General features: G+C 39.2%; 3 protein-coding genes across 4 annotated transcripts; 1 reads left to right on the top strand and 2 right to left on the bottom strand.

Moving 5' to 3' along the window:
- Nucleotides 1-1,292: 1,292 nt before the first annotated feature.
- LOC308306412 (ATPase inhibitor B, mitochondrial-like) lies at nucleotides 1,293-2,938 on the bottom strand. Its single transcript, XM_080751391.1, has 3 exons — nucleotides 2,801-2,938; nucleotides 2,085-2,176; nucleotides 1,293-1,982 (listed from the first exon to the last, which is right to left on the bottom strand). The coding sequence occupies exons 1-3, from the start codon at nucleotides 2,870-2,872 to the stop codon at nucleotides 1,841-1,843; spliced, it is 306 nt and encodes a 101-aa protein (XP_080607517.1). The 5' UTR covers nucleotides 2,873-2,938; the 3' UTR covers nucleotides 1,293-1,840.
- A 1,551-nt stretch (nucleotides 2,939-4,489) lies between these two features.
- zmpste24 (zinc metallopeptidase, STE24 homolog) lies at nucleotides 4,490-13,294 on the bottom strand. 2 transcript variants are annotated; one of them, XM_080750567.1, is made up of 9 exons: nucleotides 12,917-13,294; nucleotides 12,175-12,321; nucleotides 11,459-11,662; nucleotides 8,985-9,137; nucleotides 8,357-8,498; nucleotides 7,822-7,997; nucleotides 7,239-7,343; nucleotides 6,874-7,017; nucleotides 4,490-6,117 (listed from the first exon to the last, which is right to left on the bottom strand). In XM_080750567.1, exons 1-9 carry the CDS (start codon nucleotides 13,022-13,024, stop codon nucleotides 5,893-5,895), a joined length of 1,404 nt encoding a protein of 467 aa, XP_080606693.1. In that variant the 5' UTR covers nucleotides 13,025-13,294; the 3' UTR covers nucleotides 4,490-5,892. The 2 variants fall into 2 exon arrangements, with proteins under 2 accessions (XP_080606693.1, XP_080606694.1); XM_080750568.1 differs by lacking the exon at nucleotides 8,985-9,137.
- Nucleotides 13,295-15,673: 2,379 nt separating this feature from the next.
- On the top strand, nucleotides 15,674-17,014 carry LOC308306041 (tryptophan--tRNA ligase, cytoplasmic-like; the record flags this gene model as incomplete). Its single annotated transcript, XM_080750942.1, has 1 exon — nucleotides 15,674-17,014. The coding sequence occupies one exon, from the start codon at nucleotides 15,674-15,676 to the stop codon at nucleotides 17,012-17,014; it is 1,341 nt and encodes a 446-aa protein (XP_080607068.1).
- Nucleotides 17,015-19,972: the final 2,958 nt, after the last annotated feature.

Raw genomic sequence — 19,972 nt, 5'->3', positions numbered from 1 at the left:
AACTAACCTAGCCCAACCCTACCCTCCCCTGCCCCTTCTTTGTATATACTTACTTACTTACTAGACTCTTTTTTTTGTTCTCTCATTTTTCTTTTCTTTACATATCTACTGCATAGTACTGTGTTCTATTCGTATGTCATTCAATGTTATATGAGATACTTAAATGGTTTCCTGTGGAAATAAGCTTAGTCTTTTCATGGATCTCCTTTTAGTAGACCTTGTACCAGTGAACTGTACCGTCATGAAACTGTACCTTTTCCTTTGCAAACTTCTAATAGTCTTCAATCAATCAATCAATCAAACCTTTATGAACACATTTGTGAAGAAAGCTATTGGTAATGATTTAGTTCCCAGAATAGTATCTTTACTATACCTATTATAATTTAGTTGCAGCCAATTAAACACTGTTTAATTAAACAGCTGTTGATAAACATTTTCATCTTTAGAGAGAGAAAACTGGTGCTTTGAGGGGTTTTAACCAAGTTTTTTTTATTCACACTGCTGCAGGTATGGGCTATCTAGTCAACTTTGTGCTCACAAATAGGCACTAAAACAAAGAGAAGAAATTAATGTGGGAACTTCAGATTTCAAACCACATTCAACATTCACTGTTCATTCTCTAACCAGTACATGGAATTATGTTCTTCATCAAAATTACACACTGGTTAGCCTATAAAGTGCATTAAAAAAGAACATATTGTAAAAGTTAAGTTAAAAATATGCATTTCCGTGATTATTGCTTTAGAGAAACTGGTGGCTAAGTCATATAAATAGCCATGTTTCCCTAGCCCAGAAAAGCTAACCATTGCAAAAATGTATAATTACTCCAAATTAATTCACTACAGCAGTGGCAGTGGCAGCATCGGCCAGCTTGTCTGGAGAAGCACCACCAAACATGGGATGTTCTGGGATAATTTCCATTTACACTGACTATAATCCAAAACCTAATAACAGGTATAAGTGAGAAGAGCACTGCACACTTTTCATTTTTAGTTTTCACACAATAAACCAATTAAACCTACAGTCAAAGATTTGATTGGTTAGTTTGTGCATTGCACACTGTAGAATGAACTTGTTTGTTCTCCACTAAAAACTCTGATGCTTAATAATTGGAAACAGCATCAACTTAAGCAAGACAGCTGTAAAAGGCTAACAGCTACACGATACGAATAACATTTCTGGTATTAGGTTAAACTATTTCTTTTCAGAATCTTAATAAAAAAAAGAATTCAGTCAATGTACTTCAGTCTGAATGTAAAATAAACCCCTTTAAGAAATACATTTTAAATTGCAATATAAAAGTTTATTATTGTTGATTGATGGTGTACACATGGGTAATTGTAGACCTCCCTAGGCCAGTCTGAACATGTGAAAATGGTAAATGTAGACTATATAGGACCTTTATCCAAGACGCTTTACAATGATTGTGCATTAGCCTACATTCATCCATTCACACACACACACACACACAATGATACTCCAATGGTGGAGGAAACCATGCAAGGCACCAACCTGCTCTTCGCGGGAGCAATTAGGGGTACAGCATCTTGCTCAAGGATACTTCGACAAACTCTGGGGGATCCTGGGATCGAACTGGGAAACTTCCGGTTTTCAAGCAGCCGCTCTACCTCCTGAACCACTGCCGCTCCATGTGTTCGATGGCAACAATTATAACAATTACTCCCTTTATTAAGCATTATCAAGCATTTACAGAACATGAATCAACCACATATCAACAATGGGCCTTGCTAGGCAGTGCATGCAGCAACATTATTGAGTAGTAAGGGTTCTTTGGCACTGTGAATCACTGAGACTCTGGGATGGGCTGTGTGGTTTCTTCTCAGTCATCGTGCTTTAGTTTCCTGATCTTTCCCTTATGGCGGTCAATCTCACGCTGCAGACGTTCAATCTCCTTCTTGTGGTGGTCAATTTCCTCTTGGTGGTGATGCTTCAGCTTCTTAAGTTGCTCCTGCTCCTTACGCCTGTGCAGGAGAGATGACAATGGGATGAGTAGTACAAGATAGAGGAAAAGAAAACTTGGATGAAGTAGTTAACAGCGAGTGGTCTAAAAGATGGAAACATACCTGAAATACATCTCCTCCTCGGTATACTGTTTCTGAACTTTCTTCACCATGGATCCACCTGCTTTTCCTGCACCTTCACCCAGATCACCCTTCTAAGACAAGAGGGAAGATAGACCTTTATAGCTTTCTTGATTTGCTCACGTGACATTTAGCTATCTGCCACCTGTAGAACAGCAAGGTTTCCCAGTAACATTAGGCTAGTAGATCCTGAAAGTGCAACAGCATCCTGAAAGTCAAATTTGAAAATATTTGATGAAAAAAAAGGTACCCAGATACCAATTTGGAGTATTCCAAAATGTTTGTCAACAATAGCCCTATAATGCATGATAGACTGAACTGAGAACAAGTTCAACACGTATGCATTCACATTCCCACAGATATTGAAATAAATGAAAACCAATTCAATGTATTTGTCAGAGATCAATAATATCTAAGATTAGACTAGCCTAAAGACTATATTTGATCGAGACTGACTGACAAGATAAAATAAATCTACGATAATCTTGATCTATTATAGACAATGTTGTTCAAAGATACTGCATATGGTTCCAATTGTCAAGTTCATTACCTTCACCAATCAAGAACATGACATTGTTATTGTCGCCACCACCACCAAGTGGACCAGTGTCAACAACACACAACCATTCATTGAAATTAACAGTATTTTGGTAGCCAAAACGAGCATTCATAAAGTCTGGTTTAGCAGTTAATTGTACCTGATGGTCGGATGCCATTCTTAACTGTGTGCTGATAAAGTTCCTAACGTTGGGCCTCAATAGTCTTGCCATTATTGCTTTCGTAAATAAACAACACTGCTGTCTCGGACGGCTGACTTGCTATGAAGGTTACCGTTGATACACCAGAAGGAGCTGCCTATTTTTCTTTTATAGAGGGGAGCATATTAACGAAAACAAATAATCCAATAAAAGAATGAATCAAATAACATTCAATATCTAATCTTGAAAAGTAATTTGATATTTATTTAGCATTTCTAAACGCTTAGGGAACAGCCAGACCAATGTGAAACGTGTCTGATAAGTCAGTAGACCTACCTACCCCTCTCTGTAATGGTATGGTCTCAGACTGTCTTAAAGGGCAAGTAGTTCAGTGGTTTTCACTTTTGCCTTTTCATATCAAGGTATTTTGGATTCATGTCAATTTGTGTTTTCAGATATTTAACCACTTGAACCATCAATACTTATTAAACTTGACCTTTCACACTGTACTTGGTCTGCTCTTTTTCCCCTCTATGCCAAATCTCTTTGCCGAAAATAGCAGATCTACAAGCTCTTCGGCTTGCGTTCTACCTGCTGTGTGACTTTTATGGCTATTTATGATGTTGTATGTCCCACAAGCTGAAGGGTCAGATTGTGGTATGTTAGTTCTTATTGGTAAACACATATTATATTTGTTTGTACTTGACTGGGTTTTAGATTAGTATTATTGTTTTTGTACTTGATTGTGTTTTAGATTAGTATTAAAGTTTATTGTACTTGATTGGGTGTTAGATTTGACTATTGTAAAATAGAAAAGCCTCCTGTGGACAGGTGATGAGAATTAGTACTTGTGCTAAAATCACTTATATCAATGCATCTGCTTCGTCCAATGTGATGTCCATATCAAATAAATAAAACATAACATAACATAGCGTGAGGCGTTGTGAGCTTGTAAACCTGTCTTCTACCACACAAAGATTTGGAGGACCCCCTGTTGAAGACCCTTGCACAAGACAATTAATATTTATTGGGCATTTGAACCACAGACCACCATTTGATGACATTTAGCCTCTCAGACCCCAAAACTTATATATTCTGTTATTGTTGGATAGGATTTTGTCCACAATTCCAAAATCTGTTGATGTGGTACCATAGGATGACAGGCAAATGTTGATCTAAACAATTATTCTACATGCTGTAGTGTAATTGTGTAAATTAAGTAATGCAGGTGTTTAACAATAATTTAACTGTTGAGAGCGTAAAGGTTAGAGATAAGGGTCCATTTGGTTAGATCAACTCTCCATCATTTAGCTGGGGACCACCTAGAACCTCCTCAAGGACCACTGGTGGAACCCGGACCACTGGCTGAGAACCACTGGTGTAGTTACTTTGGTGGGCAAGGGCAAGAAACAAAAACATGTCCCTCATTGATTACATTGTAGCTGCTGCATCATCCAGCTGATTCAGACTATATATATAGGCTATATCACCAAACCCAGTAATTTTTTTTTATTATAAAAATTGAATTAGTTATTTTTATTAGGAAGAAACCCTGGATCATTAAAGTTCACTGTATCTTTACTATGCCTGCTATAATTTAGTTGCAGCCAATTAATCATAGCTGTAGATCCAATTTTTAATTATTTCTACCTTTAGAGAGAAAACAACAGAGGTGCTTTGAGGGTTTTTATTCACATTGCTGCAAGTATGGGCTCCACTCTACTATCAAACCAAACAATGACTGTACTAAATCTTTTGATTCTTAAGTCAACTTTGGGCTCACAAATAGGCACCGAAACAAAGAGAAGAAACTAAACAATAATAAACAGGAACTTAAGATTTCACACCACATTCAATATTTCCACGGTTCATTCTCCAACCTCAGTTACATGGAATTATGCTCTTAATCAAAATTACACATGTACAGGTTGACTGGGCCCTTGGTAATAATTAAGTGCATTAAAAAAGAAATAATGTAAAAACCAAAGGAAAAAAACAAAGTTTCAATAATTATTCCTTTTGAGAAACACAGTGCAAAGTCATATACTTGGCCATGTTTCCCTAGCCCAGAAAAGCTAACAATTGTAGAAATGTACACTCACTCAAAATTAATTCACTACAACATTGGCAGTGGTCTATCTGCCAGATGTGGATTTGGTGTGAACATACTAGGAAATCAGTATGCTAATTAATTTGAGCTTGAGCTTGTCTGGAGAAGCACCACCAAACATGGGATGTTCTGGGATAATTTCCCTTTACGCTGGACTGTATAATCCAAAACCTAGTAACAAGTAGGTGAGAAGCGCACAGGACACTTTTCATTTTTAGTTTTCACAAAACAACCCAATCAACTCTACAGTCAAAGATTTGATTGGTTTGTTTGTGCACAGTACAATGAATGAACTTGTCCATTTGTTCCCGATCAAAAACACTGATGCTTAATTGGAAAAGGCGTCAACTTAAGCAAGACGGCTGTATAGGCTAATGGCTACACCATGCAAGTAACATTTCTGGTATTAGGTTAAATTATTCTTTTTCAGTATCTAATAAAAAAAAAGGGGAAAAAAATGATTCAAATAAAACTGAATGAGAAATAAACCCCTTTGAGAAATAAAACAATCAATTACCCCCTTGAACAAATAAAACAATCAATAAACCACTTGAACAAATATTAATATAATATTATATTAATATAAATCAAATGAGCTCTTTGTAAAATCTGACGTGCTCTGACAAAAGCATTCCTTTACACATAGTCTGATACATGTCCAAATGTATGTACAAATGAACTCCATTTTTGCCTTAAGGAAAAGCAGAGACTTTGATCCCAGGTTTGGTAAGCTTCTGTGGGCTGCCTTGTGCCGATTACGTTTTTGGTTTTCTTCGAAACAAATAAAATTGTAAAGGGAACCGTATGAAAACTATGGTCAAGTGTGAAAATCAAATAAAAACAAGACAAAAAAGAAGAGGGAAATTATATTTAAAAAAAGAAAAAAAAAAAAGAAAGAAAAGAGCAGAGCACATCACAGGGCCAGGAGTGGTCTACGGCGGCTCTTGGGTGGAGGCCACAAAGACGCCCCCTTCTGGGCCCGTCAGTCCTGCTTGACATTGCCCAGTGCTCTGAGGCGTTCCAGGAGAGGAGGGTGGGAATAGTGCCACATGGAAAACAACCAGTCAGCCACAGGGAACCCCAAGTTGTCCTTGTTGAGCTTGATGAGGGCAGAATAGAGCTCAGAAGCTTTGCCCATAGCTCGTGCAAAAGCATCTGCCTGGAACTCAAATCTGCGGCTTAGGACTGTCAGACAAAATGACAACAGCTGCAAAGGAAAATGATGACAATTAACTACGAGCAACAATATGTATACAGTATGTATACATAAATATATATATACGGATACGGTTGTGCTCAAAATGATTCAACCCCCCTCTGCAAATCTGGTTTATTGGCTAAATTCACAAACTGACAACTGAATGAAGTAAATAAATCATACAAGAACAATGTAAATAGCTCAACAAAAGTAACATTTGTTGTGCCCCCCCCCCCCCCCAAATTCATTGCTAAATGCCACTTTCAACGCCACTTTCACTTTCAATTATTCAACTCTTAATTACACCTGAAAACATCTGTAAATCAACTGCAATCGACTAATCAAGGGCTTAAATAGTTGCATCAGATGTGCAATTTGGCCTGACTAGACGTTTGTTGACTGTGTTTAGAGCAGTTAGAAACATGGTCAACAAGTCTAAGGAATGGTCAGAAAAGTTCAGAGAAGAGATTATTGTTTTGTACAAAAAAGGAAAAGGATATAAAACAATTGCAAAGACACTGAATGTTCCAAAAAGTACAGCTTTGAGCATAGTTCACAAGTTCTAAGTCAAAGGAACAGTGGCTACACTAATGAACACATTTTTCAGAGGGGGTTGAATCATTTCGAGCACAACTGTATATCAATAGTGGTATCAAATATATATTTCAATAGTGGTGACAGAAGCCAAAAGCAAAATAACACTGCTTCTTTTCTTTAAAATTATTTTAGGAAACAAATTACAAGGATTGGAAGAACAAAAGTTACCTCATTGTAAGGGGAGAAAATGAACTGGAAGATGATCATCAAACCGATTAAGGTGGGTTGAATGTCATGGAAACCAAAGGCTAGGAACAGCTCCTTCCGTCCAATCAGCGCAGCGAAGAGGAAGAAGCACAAAAAGGAATTCATCTGTGCAAGCGGATAAGAAAAAGAAACAACTGTTATTGTTACAGCAGGACAGTAAAACGCTGAGAAAGAGTGACATGCAGCAAAATGGTCCAACCGGCTGGGAATCTAACAGGAGACAGCACATTTTCAACAGAAAATGTGTTGACAACGATACAAGTCAAGATACGTTCCATTTTATTTCAAGTGACAAATATTAAGGACCCTTTATTCTGAAAACCCACCTGACTGATGACAATATTCTTGACAGTATGGCCAAGCTTCCAGTGGCCCAGCTCATGACCCAGAACGGCAAGGATCTCAGCGTTGTTGCAGCCTTGCTTTTTGTTCTTATAGACAGAAAAGCAAATCAAAATTTACATTCAACTCAAGTAGTAAATACTTCATACATCAAATAAGATTACCCTTTATTTTCAGGCCATTGGTTAATTCAAGCAGAATAATAAGGTATACTAATAATAAAACGTATCACTAAAATATCAATCAAAACAAATATAAATATAAACAGAAACATGATCAAATTGGTTTTAACTTTTTGTGTACTGTTTTGTTGTAGGGCTGGCTATGTTCTCCGGCTATGATCCCATTCAGTTTCAGCCAGGTAATAAGAAATACTGTTTACATGGCAACAGGACAGGTTTGTAAGGTTCACCCAAAAAAGGAATTGTGTATCCTCTGCATGACAATGAAATAAGTTATATTACCATCGCTGATTGTGTGTGTTTACTGTAGTTACTGGTGCAGTATGTCTTGCAGTAAGAAGTTTTATGATGACTAATATGACAATATATTATTTGGCATTGTAACCTTAGGCTTGGCTTTGGGCTCGCTGGGTGCGTCATCAGCCTCTGTCTGGTCTGGCTGTTGTTCTCCAGTCTTATTCAGAGGAGAGTAATCCTCCAGCAGGGTGTCAAACAGCACAATGCGCTTGTTCTTGAAGAATCCATAAAAGTAGGCGTTGCTGTGTGATGAACGCTTGGAACCTGGAAGGAAAATAGTGGTTTAGTTTTAGTCTACATTGAGTAGGTCTACCTACTTTAGGATGTTAGATGATCAAACAGACATTTACACACATTTTAGAATTTGGAATGTGTTCAACAAAGTTGAAACCTGATGTAAGACTTTTTCACATCTATATATAGGTGCGTACTAATGGTGCTCTGATCACTATTTTGCGAGCAGGAGAGTGAAGCGCAAACTGTGAAAGAGAAGCCTTTATACTAGATAAGTGCTTCATACTAGACATTATTATCCCGATCACATATTTACATGAACTATCTGCTGATCAATCGGAGCACCTTGTGTGTGTACTGGTGTAAAGGGGGTTTTGTGGGTTGTATACCTTCTACTACATAAACCTTTGTGAGGGGGAAGTCGATAGATTTGGCCATGGTTTCGATATCCGTTTTCAGCTCCCCGTCTGGCAATGGAGTGAATTTATCAAACAGAGGAGCTATGTAGTCGGCATAGATGGTTACAAGTACCTGGGAGAAAAAGAAAAAAAAAAAAAACAGACAGACAAGATCAAATCAATTGTGTTGATAATTTGCCTTTACCACTGATATTAAACAAAGTTGCAAATATAATGGATCCACTGCAAATCTGATGCATGTTCTTGTGATTTCTATAGCTAGTCTTGTCAACAAAGGAAAAATATCACAACAAAGCCAGAATGTATTGATTGACAGAAAAGGTTAGTGTTGTTGCCTTCTAAATTCTCCCCTAGCACATCACCTTGCATAATTGAGAAGCTTCTAAACTATATCCAAATGATAGCATCTATACATCATGAAAGCCATACTTTCTTTGCTTTGTTCTATTAGAATTCTGATCAAACCCGCAAACATACAGATAACATACATTTTCTCCAAAAGAGCTTCAGGAACATCTGATTGATTTTGGTAGAATATTGTACATAATAATATGTCCATTTCAAAGATCAAGGCTGGTGAGGTGAAAGTATCACTAACCAGAGAAACACACAAGGTAAAGAGCCAGGCATAGATGAAAAAGTAGTCTCCACCAATCTTGATGATGTAGAGGAGCAGAGATGTTACAGGCAGCAGGATACACTGGGTGACAACAAACTTCTTTACAGCATCCTTCAGGAAGAACCCCATTGTCTAAGATACAGCAATGTGAAAAATGAAAATAAGCAAAGGACAAAAAAAGAGCGATGCTTTAAGTATGCAGTCCAACCGGTGCAAAAATAATAATTTGAATGAGGACGACAATCCGGCTGAAGGTGGACCTGCAAAATGACGTCAGTAAATAAATGCTAAACCAAAAGCAGAGAGTAGGAAGGATTTTTCATTCTAACAAAGATTATCATACCTTCCAAGGAAAGTTTCTCCACCTGCTTATTTCAAACAACCAACAACGGTCTGATGATCAGAACATAATTTAATCCTTAGCATTAATAAAATAAGTGATTTCGTTGACTCATCTGACTTTGGAGGCGCTAATGCACATAATTGTATTTTTGAGCGGTGCTAACCGCTCCTACGACAGGCTTAGTGTATGTATGAGTGTCCATATGAGCACAGTATGTCCGTATGAGCGTGGAACTCCATGTATGGAGATAACTAACATCACGGCCCATACAAGGAAATATGCACAAATTGCACATGTGCCGTGTTTGATACCATTTTGTGCAGGTGCCATTTTTTAATATTCTAATCTATACATCCGGCTACTAAATAATTCTCTCGCGATTCTAGCCACGCGATTCTAGCCACCCACGATCTCGGGGGGGGGGGGGGGGGGGGGGGGGGGGGGGTGCCATGAGAGACGCGACTACATACATATATTCTAAGGAAATGGGTTGTGGATTTTATAATATTAAAATGACGAAATTAAACAAAATATTCGCTATCTAACGTCAGTTTAATTGCCATTTGTTTAATGTTTTGACAATGAGGGTGTTCCAGGTGATCCCCAGCTTAATGATGGAGACCAAATGGTAACCAAATGGACTATTATTTATACTAAGGGAATCTTTCTCCAAAATAATCAATTACCGCATGCCAGCAAAGACGCATCTAGGTCTGTAGTCAACGAGCCAACTAGCCAATTAGCCCAATTAGCGCAGAAGTCCTGCAGCTGCGGTGTTCTGACTCGCTGACATGACCACTGAACAGCTCCACTATCCTGACATTAAACCATTATGGTATTGAGCCTTCTACATTCCCCTTGCACCTCAAAATAATGGATTACTTCTTCAAAATGCGGACTGGATAAAAAGAGGCAGCAACAGGTAATTCGTTATTCTGATCCAGCAGTGCGCAGAGAGCAGCAGACTCCTTTTTTCCTCTCTCTTTTTTTGGAGTCCTTTGGCAATCTGTTCCCCGACGCACAGTGCGTCCTGCGCGTCATAGTAGCGTAGCACTGGGCTGACTGGGCTGGGCTGGGCAGCATATACATTTTTAGAAGTGTCTGTCCACAGGGCTGTGAGCTTGTAGATTTGCTGTTTTCAGCGCACTACCGTCATGCATGCAACATATGACCCTAGCGACGCACAGTGAGTGCGGTGCGTTGCACTTGCAACGTGCTGTCACAGCACTGCTGTGAGCTTGTAGATTTGCTGTTTTCAGCGCACCACTGCCATGCAACATAAATGACCAGTTAAGTTGAATAAATAGCAAATAATACCAAACAACCAAACAAATAATAGCCCGGGCTCTTATATAAAACATAATAAGGATAATCTTAATTGCAAATAAGAAATAACGCCCCAGGCGCTTACACGAACCGTGCGCTTATTTGAAACAGGCGTTTCAAATGGTGATTTACGGTATTATCTTTTATAAATATAAAAAATATATTATATATATATATGGGGAAAGGCTTTCGTGAGGTGATAGAATACACTGCCTTGTCGCCAAATGACTGCGCAGAATAAAAAAAGAGAAAAAAAAGAACGCTATAGGCTATAACGTTTTTGAACAAGTGATTACAACATTTTAGGGAGAAAGTAGGCTAAAGTAAAAAGTAAGTAGGCTAATAATAATAATAAAAGTGTAGGCTATTCTATTGTGAGGTGACAGAATAGCCTACACTCTGCGCAGCCTAAAAAAAAGGGAGGAGCAGGCTTCATATAATCTGAAGCAATCCCGTGTGCTCATTCAGACGACAATAATTGTAAAGGATTCCTACGCGATGACCCGAGAATATCAAGCTTTTTTGATATTATCGGGAGCGCTCCCGACGAGTCCCGAGGTCATAAAAAGCTAATTAACATAATCCGATCGTGTCGGGGTACCGTTCAAACCCAAGACCGAGTCCGGGGCCGACCGAACGATTTTCCCGGGGGATCATCCCGACAATCGGCCCCGGGGAATCGGCCCTGGGCTCGGCCCAGTCTGCACGGGCCCTTAGTCAATGAATGTGGCAGCAACAGCCAGCCCAGGATGAGGTCAAATGTACATGTTTAAGGACAGTTTACCTGCTGATTGAAGCCATGCTTCTCCTCGATGACGAATGTGCTGTAAATGCTCCACGGGAGGCCAGTGAAGGCACTGAAGAGGGTGGCCAAGGTCAGAAACACAAGGGACTGGGTAATCTCATACTCTGGACCAAATCCAAGCTGAGCTGTCACAGAACCAGCCACACTCCACAGGAGGGGGATTCCTCCAAGGAGCAGAATCAACTGCAGGACAGAACAGGAGAGTTAAAAAACTAAAGAGGGCAAACGATTGTAAACTTGAATTGATAGGATCATTGTAGATTAGGGCTGTCACAATTATTACATAATCGTCTAATCGTGATTATTTGACATAATCGCAATTATTTTTCATAATCGTTTCCATGTTGAAAAATGTTTATATGTTTAAAAAAAAAAGGCAAAAATAGTGGAAATAGCAGATCTACAAGCTCACAACGTGTGAGCTTGTAGATTGGCTATTTCCACTATCAATGTTCTTTTTTAAGCACAAAGTTGTCAAATATGTCAGTAATTTATTTGTATATTTAGGTTATGTGTCGCATCTGCCATGTGCAACTTCAAAGCCTAAAAGCCAAACAGAAATGTAATTGTCAACGACAAAAACACAATTAAATCGTTAATCGCAATTATTTGAGTGACAATTAATCGTATGTAAAGTGTCATAATTGTGACAGCCCTACTGTAGATCTACAAGCTGAAAACGTGTCAAACCTTACCGTTCCTTCAGTCTCAGAGTAGAGTCCTGACCAAAAACTGAAGTTGCTCTTGTCCAGCTGGTAAAGCCGTGACTTCTCAAATGTCTCATTGTCCACTATTTTCCCCAGCTCCTGGGGGACATGTGTGACTGTTCTATATATCTTCCTCTGTGATGTTTACAAATGGTAGATAGAGAATAAATTAGGGATGCAACAGTTAATCGAACTAATCGATTGAATTTCTTTAAAAAATAACATATATAATAATAATGTAATAGTGAATAAAGGATCCCTATTTTGGGCATGTCATGAAAGTTTCCAAAAATGAATAGGTGAAAATAGCAGAAGTACAAGCTTGTGTGTCACGGGTTGTGACTTGTGAGCTTCTAGACAGCATTATTATTTTTATTTCTTTGCATGCTGTTGTGTCTCCAAGTATAAAATAACATTAGTGGTTAAATGATTTGTTGATATTTCATTCATTTTCAATATGTATAAGTGCTTCAATGTTTACAATTTTAGGCTAACAGAAACAAAATAAACGGCATTCTGATAAACGTATAAGATGACCATAACATATGGAACAACATGCACACAATGTATGCCCCTTGTTGATTTGTCGAGATCAAAGCTTGGTCAGCATTTAGTTATTTGATTCTAAGTGTGTTTTTGTTGTTGTGGTTTATAATTGCTATCACATCATGAACTGTCAAAGATCAAACAGCAGTAGCATACTATGTTTTGACAGTGAACTTCAACTTACCTGTCTGTACGAAAGGTATCCCTCCCATAGGTATACCGTCCACGAGAATCCCAAAACAGCATAAAATATTTGTTTCTCCACTGGTAGGTCATATAAAGTTTCAATCATCTTTGTATCTGTTCTGAGCCTATGTTAATCAAGCTGTGTTGGCTAGCTTTCCAAGCTAACACTAGCTAGCTTGAATGTTTATTAGCCAGCAGCTAATAAGCGCCTGCTTGGCTGCTTCCCCACTTGACTTGTACACAAACGCAAAGTTCACACAGATTTGAGTTGAAGTAAAGTACTGTTGACTTCACTTTACTTCTAGACTTTAGCAAAAAGTGTGAACTTGGTCACTGTTGCGTCCAGTTCCCATTCCAGAGAGCCTCGCCTTCAGCCCATTCATGTGGACTCCACCGAAAAGTGCAACAAAAACTCTGTCGTTATTGAAACAAGGATCTATGACTTTGGTTCCGCTGCAAATTTGTGAGGATATTAAGTTAAAAGGGCTACTCAACTTAAGATGGTTGATGGTTCAGGGGCCACTCAGCAAAATACCAAAAGTCCAATGGCCGCAAGCTAAAAAGTATGGTCCTATTTTGGACGTTCAGTTCAGAGAATGATTTTGTAACACACTACATGACTAGTCTAAAAATTAAGGAAATGCAAAAAGTATGGGTATTTTGGACGTTTAGAGAATGATTTTGTAACACACTACATGACTAGTCTAAAAATTAAGGAAATGCAAAAAGTATGGTCGTATTTTGGACGTTTAGAGAATGATTTTGTAACACACTACATGACTAGTCTAAAAATTAAGGAAACACACAGATAACAGCCAAGGCCAAACCTCATTTAACAAATGATGAAATGATGAAGTTTCTTCTTTTGGAACAAACAAAATAGCAAAAAAGTCAAAAAGGTCTTGGATAAATGTTTTGGAGAGAAACTGAAAAATTACATCAGAAATGATTTGTCCACACTGAAACAAAAATGATGACCATGACGGGCCGCATAGACATGCCACAGGGGCCACGTGCGGCCAAGTTAAATCGTCTTGTTTAGGGTGAAATATATAGATGATTTTAAGAAAAAAGGAAAGAAAGAAAAAAGAACTTTGGACCTATATAATATAGGCTAGATTTATATAATTACCCTAAATAAAATAGATTGATAAATGTCTTTCTATCCATTGCCATTAGTGGTATACATTGCCATTAGTGGTTTCCAACCACTGTGGTCTGGGGACCACCACCAGTGGGTGTTCCAGGTGGTCACCAGCTAAATGATGGAGAGTTAACCAAATATTCTATTGAGAAGGTTATGGGTTCATCCTCTGCATTTGCATAGTGCAAATACAGTTACTCATCATATAGCCGTCATTTTGGAAAAAACTTCCAGAAGTTTGACTCAGTGAAAACGGGGCTTCAATTGTGCTTTTGAATAAATGTGATTTACATTTATGCATTATGTAAAACACAGGAAAGAAAATGTGATCAACTAAATCAGTAGGGTTCATAAATGTGCATATCAAATTCCAGTGTGTGTGTGTGTGTGTGTGTGTGTGTGTGTGTGTGTGTGTGTGTGTGTGTGTGTGTGTGTGTGTGTGTGTGTGTGTGTGTGTGTGTGTGCGTGCGTGCGTGCGTGCGTGCGTGCGTGCGTGCGTGCGTGCGTGCGTGCACCGTGCACCATAGCAGCAGGCCCCCTCTGGGTGTGTGAGATTTCAGGTCCTCCTTCTGGGCATTACTCCATTTTCTCTCACTACTACCTTCTCAATGGTCTATCCGTATCCCCCCCTTCTCTCATGACTCACATATTCCTATATTGGGTGTGAAGATTCTGGAAACCTCATCAATAAGAGGTGGCTGCGCTGACAGGCCCTACTGGAAAATCAGCACCTGAGCCTGAGGATATATACGGTAGCCATATGTTCCATGGCCTGGAGGTACAGAGGGATAAGGTCCCATAGGGAAAGCAGGAGAATATACGTAAATTGCTACTGGTTGTGGTTATACCCTGGGGGAGAAAGACATACATACAATGGGAACAATTACTAATGGAAGCCTTACTTGTGGATCTGAAGCGCAGCTGATATCCAAATTTTGGAAGCTGCACTGCCACCACTCAGTAAAATAAAATGGCCTGAATTGCAAGGTTGTTTTTGATCGGTGCTAACAGCTCCTACATATGGCTTTGTCTGTTTGTCCCACGTCTGTTTGTATGTATGGCCAGTGTCACATTGGCCAAGCTTTGCAGGGCGCTTAATGAAACTACTAGAAATGTGGGCTCGCTGAAAACACGCACAAAGTATATTATATGAGATACTTAAAGTGTGGTTCCTGTGGAAATAAGCCTCGGCTTTCTAGGATCTCCTTTTAGTTGACCTTGTACCAGTGATTTGTACTGTCATGAAACTGTACTTTTTTCTATTGCAAACTTCTAATAAATTCTTCAATCAAATTATTCAATCAATCAATGGGCACTGGGCAGTACAAAAAGTACACTTCCAAATTCTGTGGCAACGTGCACAGGTGTAGAATATATAGCATTATACAATTTGACCATGGTGGTAATGGTAATCTGAGAAAACAAATCTAAATTTAAACTGCAGGTATAAAAGCAGTCCGCATTCCCATGGTAGATTCAGAGAATCGCCAACTCACTAGCAAGTCTTCAGGAATATCGCGGATCTTCAAGGACTCTCCAACCTCAAGCAAATTACATTCAGTTCCCAAGATATTTGGCCTTACGACCCAGATATCTTTGCAAGAAGCAAAGATGGAAGACATCAAGGATGAGAGTAAGAAATCAAAGGAGGAGAGAATTCAACTGAAAGCAAAAGACACTTTGTCAAAAACGTCTCTCGACTTTGTCAAAAACTTTGTCAAAAACGTCTCTAGACACATTCCATGGGTCAACTGTATCTTCTGTTGTAAGTTGAATACAACAGAAGATACAGTTGACCCATGGAATGTGTCTACCACCAGCGCCAAGGGGGTTGACTATGACAAACTCATAGTGAAGTTCGGTAGTAAAAGAATCGACAAGGAGCTATTGGACCGTTTTGAGAAGATCTGCAAGGTCAAAGGGCAGAGGCCACACCGCTTTCTAAGAAGAGGAGTCTTTTTCTCCCACAGAGATATGCATCAACTGCTGGATGCATATGAGAAAGACAAGTGCTTCTACATTTACACTGGCAGAGGACCCTCATCAGAGGCCATGCATGTTGGACATCTCATCCCATTCATCTTCACCAAATGGCTACAGGATATCTTTGAAGTCCCCCTGGTCATCCAGATGACGGACGATGAGAAATACCTGTGGAAGGATGATCTGACACTGGAGAAATGTCAGCACTACACTGTAGAGAACGCCAAGGACATCATCGCCTGTGGCTTTGACGTCAACAAGACATTCATCTTCTCTAACCTCAACAATATGACACCGGAGTTATATACAAACGTGGTGAAGATCCAAAAGGTGGTAACATGCAACCAAGTCAGAGGCATCTTTGGCTTTAAATTTGAGAGCGAGTGCATAGGAAAGATTGGCTTCCCAGCCATTCAGGCAGCTCCATCCTTCAGTAGCTCTTTCCCACAGATCTTCAGAGGCAGAAAGAACGTCCCATGTCTCATCCCTTGTGCCATAGATCAGGACCCGTATTTCAGAATGACCCGTGATGCAGCCCCAAAGTACGGCTATACAAAGCCAGCCTTGCTGCACTCCACCTTCTTTCCGGCCCTGCAGGGGGCTCAGACAAAGATGAGCGCCAGTCACCCCAACTCTTCTATTTTCCTCACTGACACACCCGAGGAGATCAAGAAGAAGATAAAGGAGCATGCGTTCTCTGGAGGGAAGAAAAAGTTGGAGGAACACAAGAAGCTTGGTGGTAACCCAGATGTTGATGTGTCCTTCATGTACCTGACCTTCTTCCTAGAAGACGATGAACAGCTGGAGAAGTACAGACAGGACTATACCCGTGGAGCCCTGCTCACAGGAGAGTTGAAGAAGATTCTCTTTGAAACCCTGCAGCCAATTATCAATAAACACAAACAGAAAAGAAGTCTAGTGACTGATGACATGGTCAAGCAGTTCATGACTCTCAGGCCTTTAACCTAAAGAATAAAATATACAGCATATAGGCTACTTATGTCAGCCAGACGCAGACACATATACTTTGCATCAGCGCCAAGCGGTGCACTGGTTGCACGCACAGTTAAGAACCGAAGCTCTGAAACCTTTCCAGTTTCACCCTGGCAACCCAATTTTTTGTTTTATAATAAAAAAAAAGAAAAAAAAAATGTTCATCTGAGATTATCAATGTGAGTAGCCTAATATGGCCAAAGTATGCACATGTAATCTGAGTGAAAAATATTTGAGGATTATTTAGCCTACTTCTCCCACTTGAAGCATGCCACTGCTCAGTCCAGCAGGCACGTGCACAAATAGACATCAAAGGGGGCTTGAGCCCCTGCCCTTTTATCCGTCTGTAAAAAGTACCCTCTCCAGAGTTCAGACCATGAACGCAGTTTTCACTATTGTGAAAGAAATGCAAATGAGTTTGATCTCTTGCCATACCATACCTGAAGGCAGCATTCAAGAGAATTGGCTTGTCCAAACTCTTCTGAAACTCACTCAAAAAATGAAAATAGCCGACCGTTGGAGGCCTGGAGCTTGGAGGTCTGCTATTTTCGATGTCTCCACCAAAAGGCCCTTTTAGAAATTTCAGCCCCTGCCTCTCTAAAATTCTCTGCACGTCCCTGCAGTCCAGTAGTTTGCGAAGGTAACACTTTCTTTCTCCCTCTTTCCTGTCTTCACTTAAAAACTATATCAGTAAAGGCAGAAAAGCCATCCTAGTAGAAGCTGTAACATCAATCAGTCCATGGTTGTATCCATTAAGCATCATTCTCATCTCCTTTGATCGCAAGGATCACAATAATATGCATCTGTGGGATGGTCTGGGACCCCAATTTACAGTGAAACCTTGAAAACTCTAGGTACAGCTCCAGCCTCCAGGTGTATTTTGAGGGGGTTTAAAAAAACAATGGGACAAGCAATGAACAGCAGTGCTAGGTGTCCCTGAACTGGCCACCAGATGTCACCCATGTGCCACTTCAGTTTCCCCATTATTTTTAGGTCACCTGGGTCTTCTTCTCATAACACTGTATTTACATTTTCTTCCTTTGTTTAGTCTCTGACCTGTGAGGGCCAATATTTTCCTGCATATAAATGCACCATTTATCTCCTGCTGCCTGATATTGATTCTCTCTTGACTCTACATAACACCTTTCAATATTTTTTATGGGACTGATGACATTTTTGTGAGTTCATGTGCCAAACTATAAATCAGAATATCAGTCATACAAATCTCATACTACTCAATACATAAGTGATTCAAGTGTCTCCGTTTAATGTCTGAAACACCACTGCCATATATGTCACACTAACTGAATAGTTTCACACAAACCTTTCCTTTTAGCTCCAATGAAAACATTCACTCATTGAAGGAACATTTGTTTAAAACTGAACTCTTAATACAAAAGGTTAAATAATATACCAATAACTTCAATCAGTGTAATAACACCCTGAACCTCTGGAAATGTTATCTGTCAGAGGATGCAAGTCTGCACATGATTCATATATATACTCTAGTGGGAAGGAAAAAAACATTTAAATAAAGAAGTTTCACAATCATTAAGAGACCACTTTCATGCCAATGGACTATTTGGAAGGGTAGTATGCAAAATCCCTGCAATAACTGGAATAAAGGCCAGATATAATGGGAATTATCAGGACCTGAGTGCACTGAGGATAAAAATGTGTTGTCTATAGTGGATGAAAACATTAAAATATATAATTATAACGTGTTACTGTATGTAGCTTGATGTGTAAGATATCACCACTGCCAGAGCTAAGGGTATTTTCTTCTTTATAGAACCACCTATATTAAAAAAAATCGAACCTCTGTTCGAAGTGGAGCTGTGTGTGTGTGTGTGTGTGTGTGTATTGCAGTTGATGCTCAGGGCAGGCTAGACTCAACAGCACCTCTCTGGTCACCCAGGGTTACTACATACAGGCTACATACAGACCCACCCACCCACCCACATACCCACCCACATACCTACACACACGGCCACGTATAGGGGAGCTTGTGTTCCACACAGCTCCAATAAAGACCATCATGGTACTATAGGCTGTTTGGATGAAACTTTGTGAGCACTGGACAGTTTTTAAGTTGCTTGATTCAGTATTTGGATATTTGATGTTCCGTTTATCAGACATGCCCTTTCCTATAGAAACCCATTGAATCTTCAAACACCATTTTAACCATGATTCATCGAAAACATCGTCCTGTTCTGGACTCTTCTGTCCTCCTAATACGTGAGGGGGCCAAGTTTTTTTCAATTACATTTTTCTTTCCCAATAAAAAAGAATGAAAAAGGTAATCAAAAGAACACTGCCCAAAGGGTGTTTGATGAATTTAACATGGTTAAAATGGAGTTTAATTACAATGGGTAGATATAAGGGATGTGTCTGAAAAATGAATATCAAATAGCTAATCTAAATATTGCATTAAGCAACTTAAAAACTGTCTTGGGTGTTCATAAAAGATTAGCTGTTAAAATTACTCAACGTTTCTTAGAAAGTGAAATATCAATTTAAGGCAAATAATTAAATTCAATTAACACCTCTGCTAAAAGGGCCCTTGAAGGAGCAGATGACAGTCTGAAATGGATTCAATCTGAATACTTTGGCTGCGTTTACATGGACAATATTTATTCATTCAGAAATGAACTCATTACGAACATACCCAACTACATGGAACCTGAATAAATGTTTTCCGATTCAAACGGCATATACTACCCCTTCAACCCCAATGACAATTCATAAAGGCGTTTACATGAACATTTTTATTGTGAATGAGAAGTGGAATATACCGGTCCATGTAAACGCAGCCATTGAGAAATAACTTTGCATAATGCGGTTTACTTTATTATAATGTCGACCTAACAAATATGAGTATTAACCATACAAAGAAAATTAAATAAATTCAGGAAGGATATGTTCAAACCTTTT

This window comes from Nannobrachium achirus (assembly GCF_963921795.1).
Source record: "Nannobrachium achirus genome assembly, chromosome: 20".
Classification (NCBI taxonomy): domain Eukaryota; kingdom Metazoa; phylum Chordata; class Actinopteri; order Myctophiformes; family Myctophidae; genus Nannobrachium; species Nannobrachium achirus.
Note: the sequence above shows the minus strand (reverse complement) of the source record. Positions and strands in the feature narration are given on the sequence as shown.

Excerpts from the sequence above, each read along its gene's own strand:
- LOC308306412 (XM_080751391.1), bottom strand. The coding sequence starts at position 2,872 with ATGGCAAGACTATTGAGGCCCAACGTTAGGAACTTTATCAGCACACAG. Across the intron at positions 2,177-2,800 it reads GAATGGCATCCGACCATCAG|AAGGGTGATCTGGGTGAAGG; the intron begins GTACAATTAACT and ends CTCTTGTCTTAG. Across the intron at positions 1,983-2,084 it reads GAGGAGGAGATGTATTTCAG|GCGTAAGGAGCAGGAGCAAC; the intron begins GTATGTTTCCAT and ends TCTCCTGCACAG.
- zmpste24 (XM_080750567.1), bottom strand. The coding sequence starts at position 13,024 with ATGATTGAAACTTTATATGACCTACCAGTGGAGAAACAAATATTTTAT. Across the intron at positions 9,138-11,458 it reads AGCATGGCTTCAATCAGCAG|ACAATGGGGTTCTTCCTGAA; the intron begins GTAAACTGTCCT and ends GCTGTATCTTAG. Across the intron at positions 6,118-6,873 it reads TTTTCTCCCCTTACAATGAG|CTGTTGTCATTTTGTCTGAC; the intron begins GTAACTTTTGTT and ends TTTCCTTTGCAG.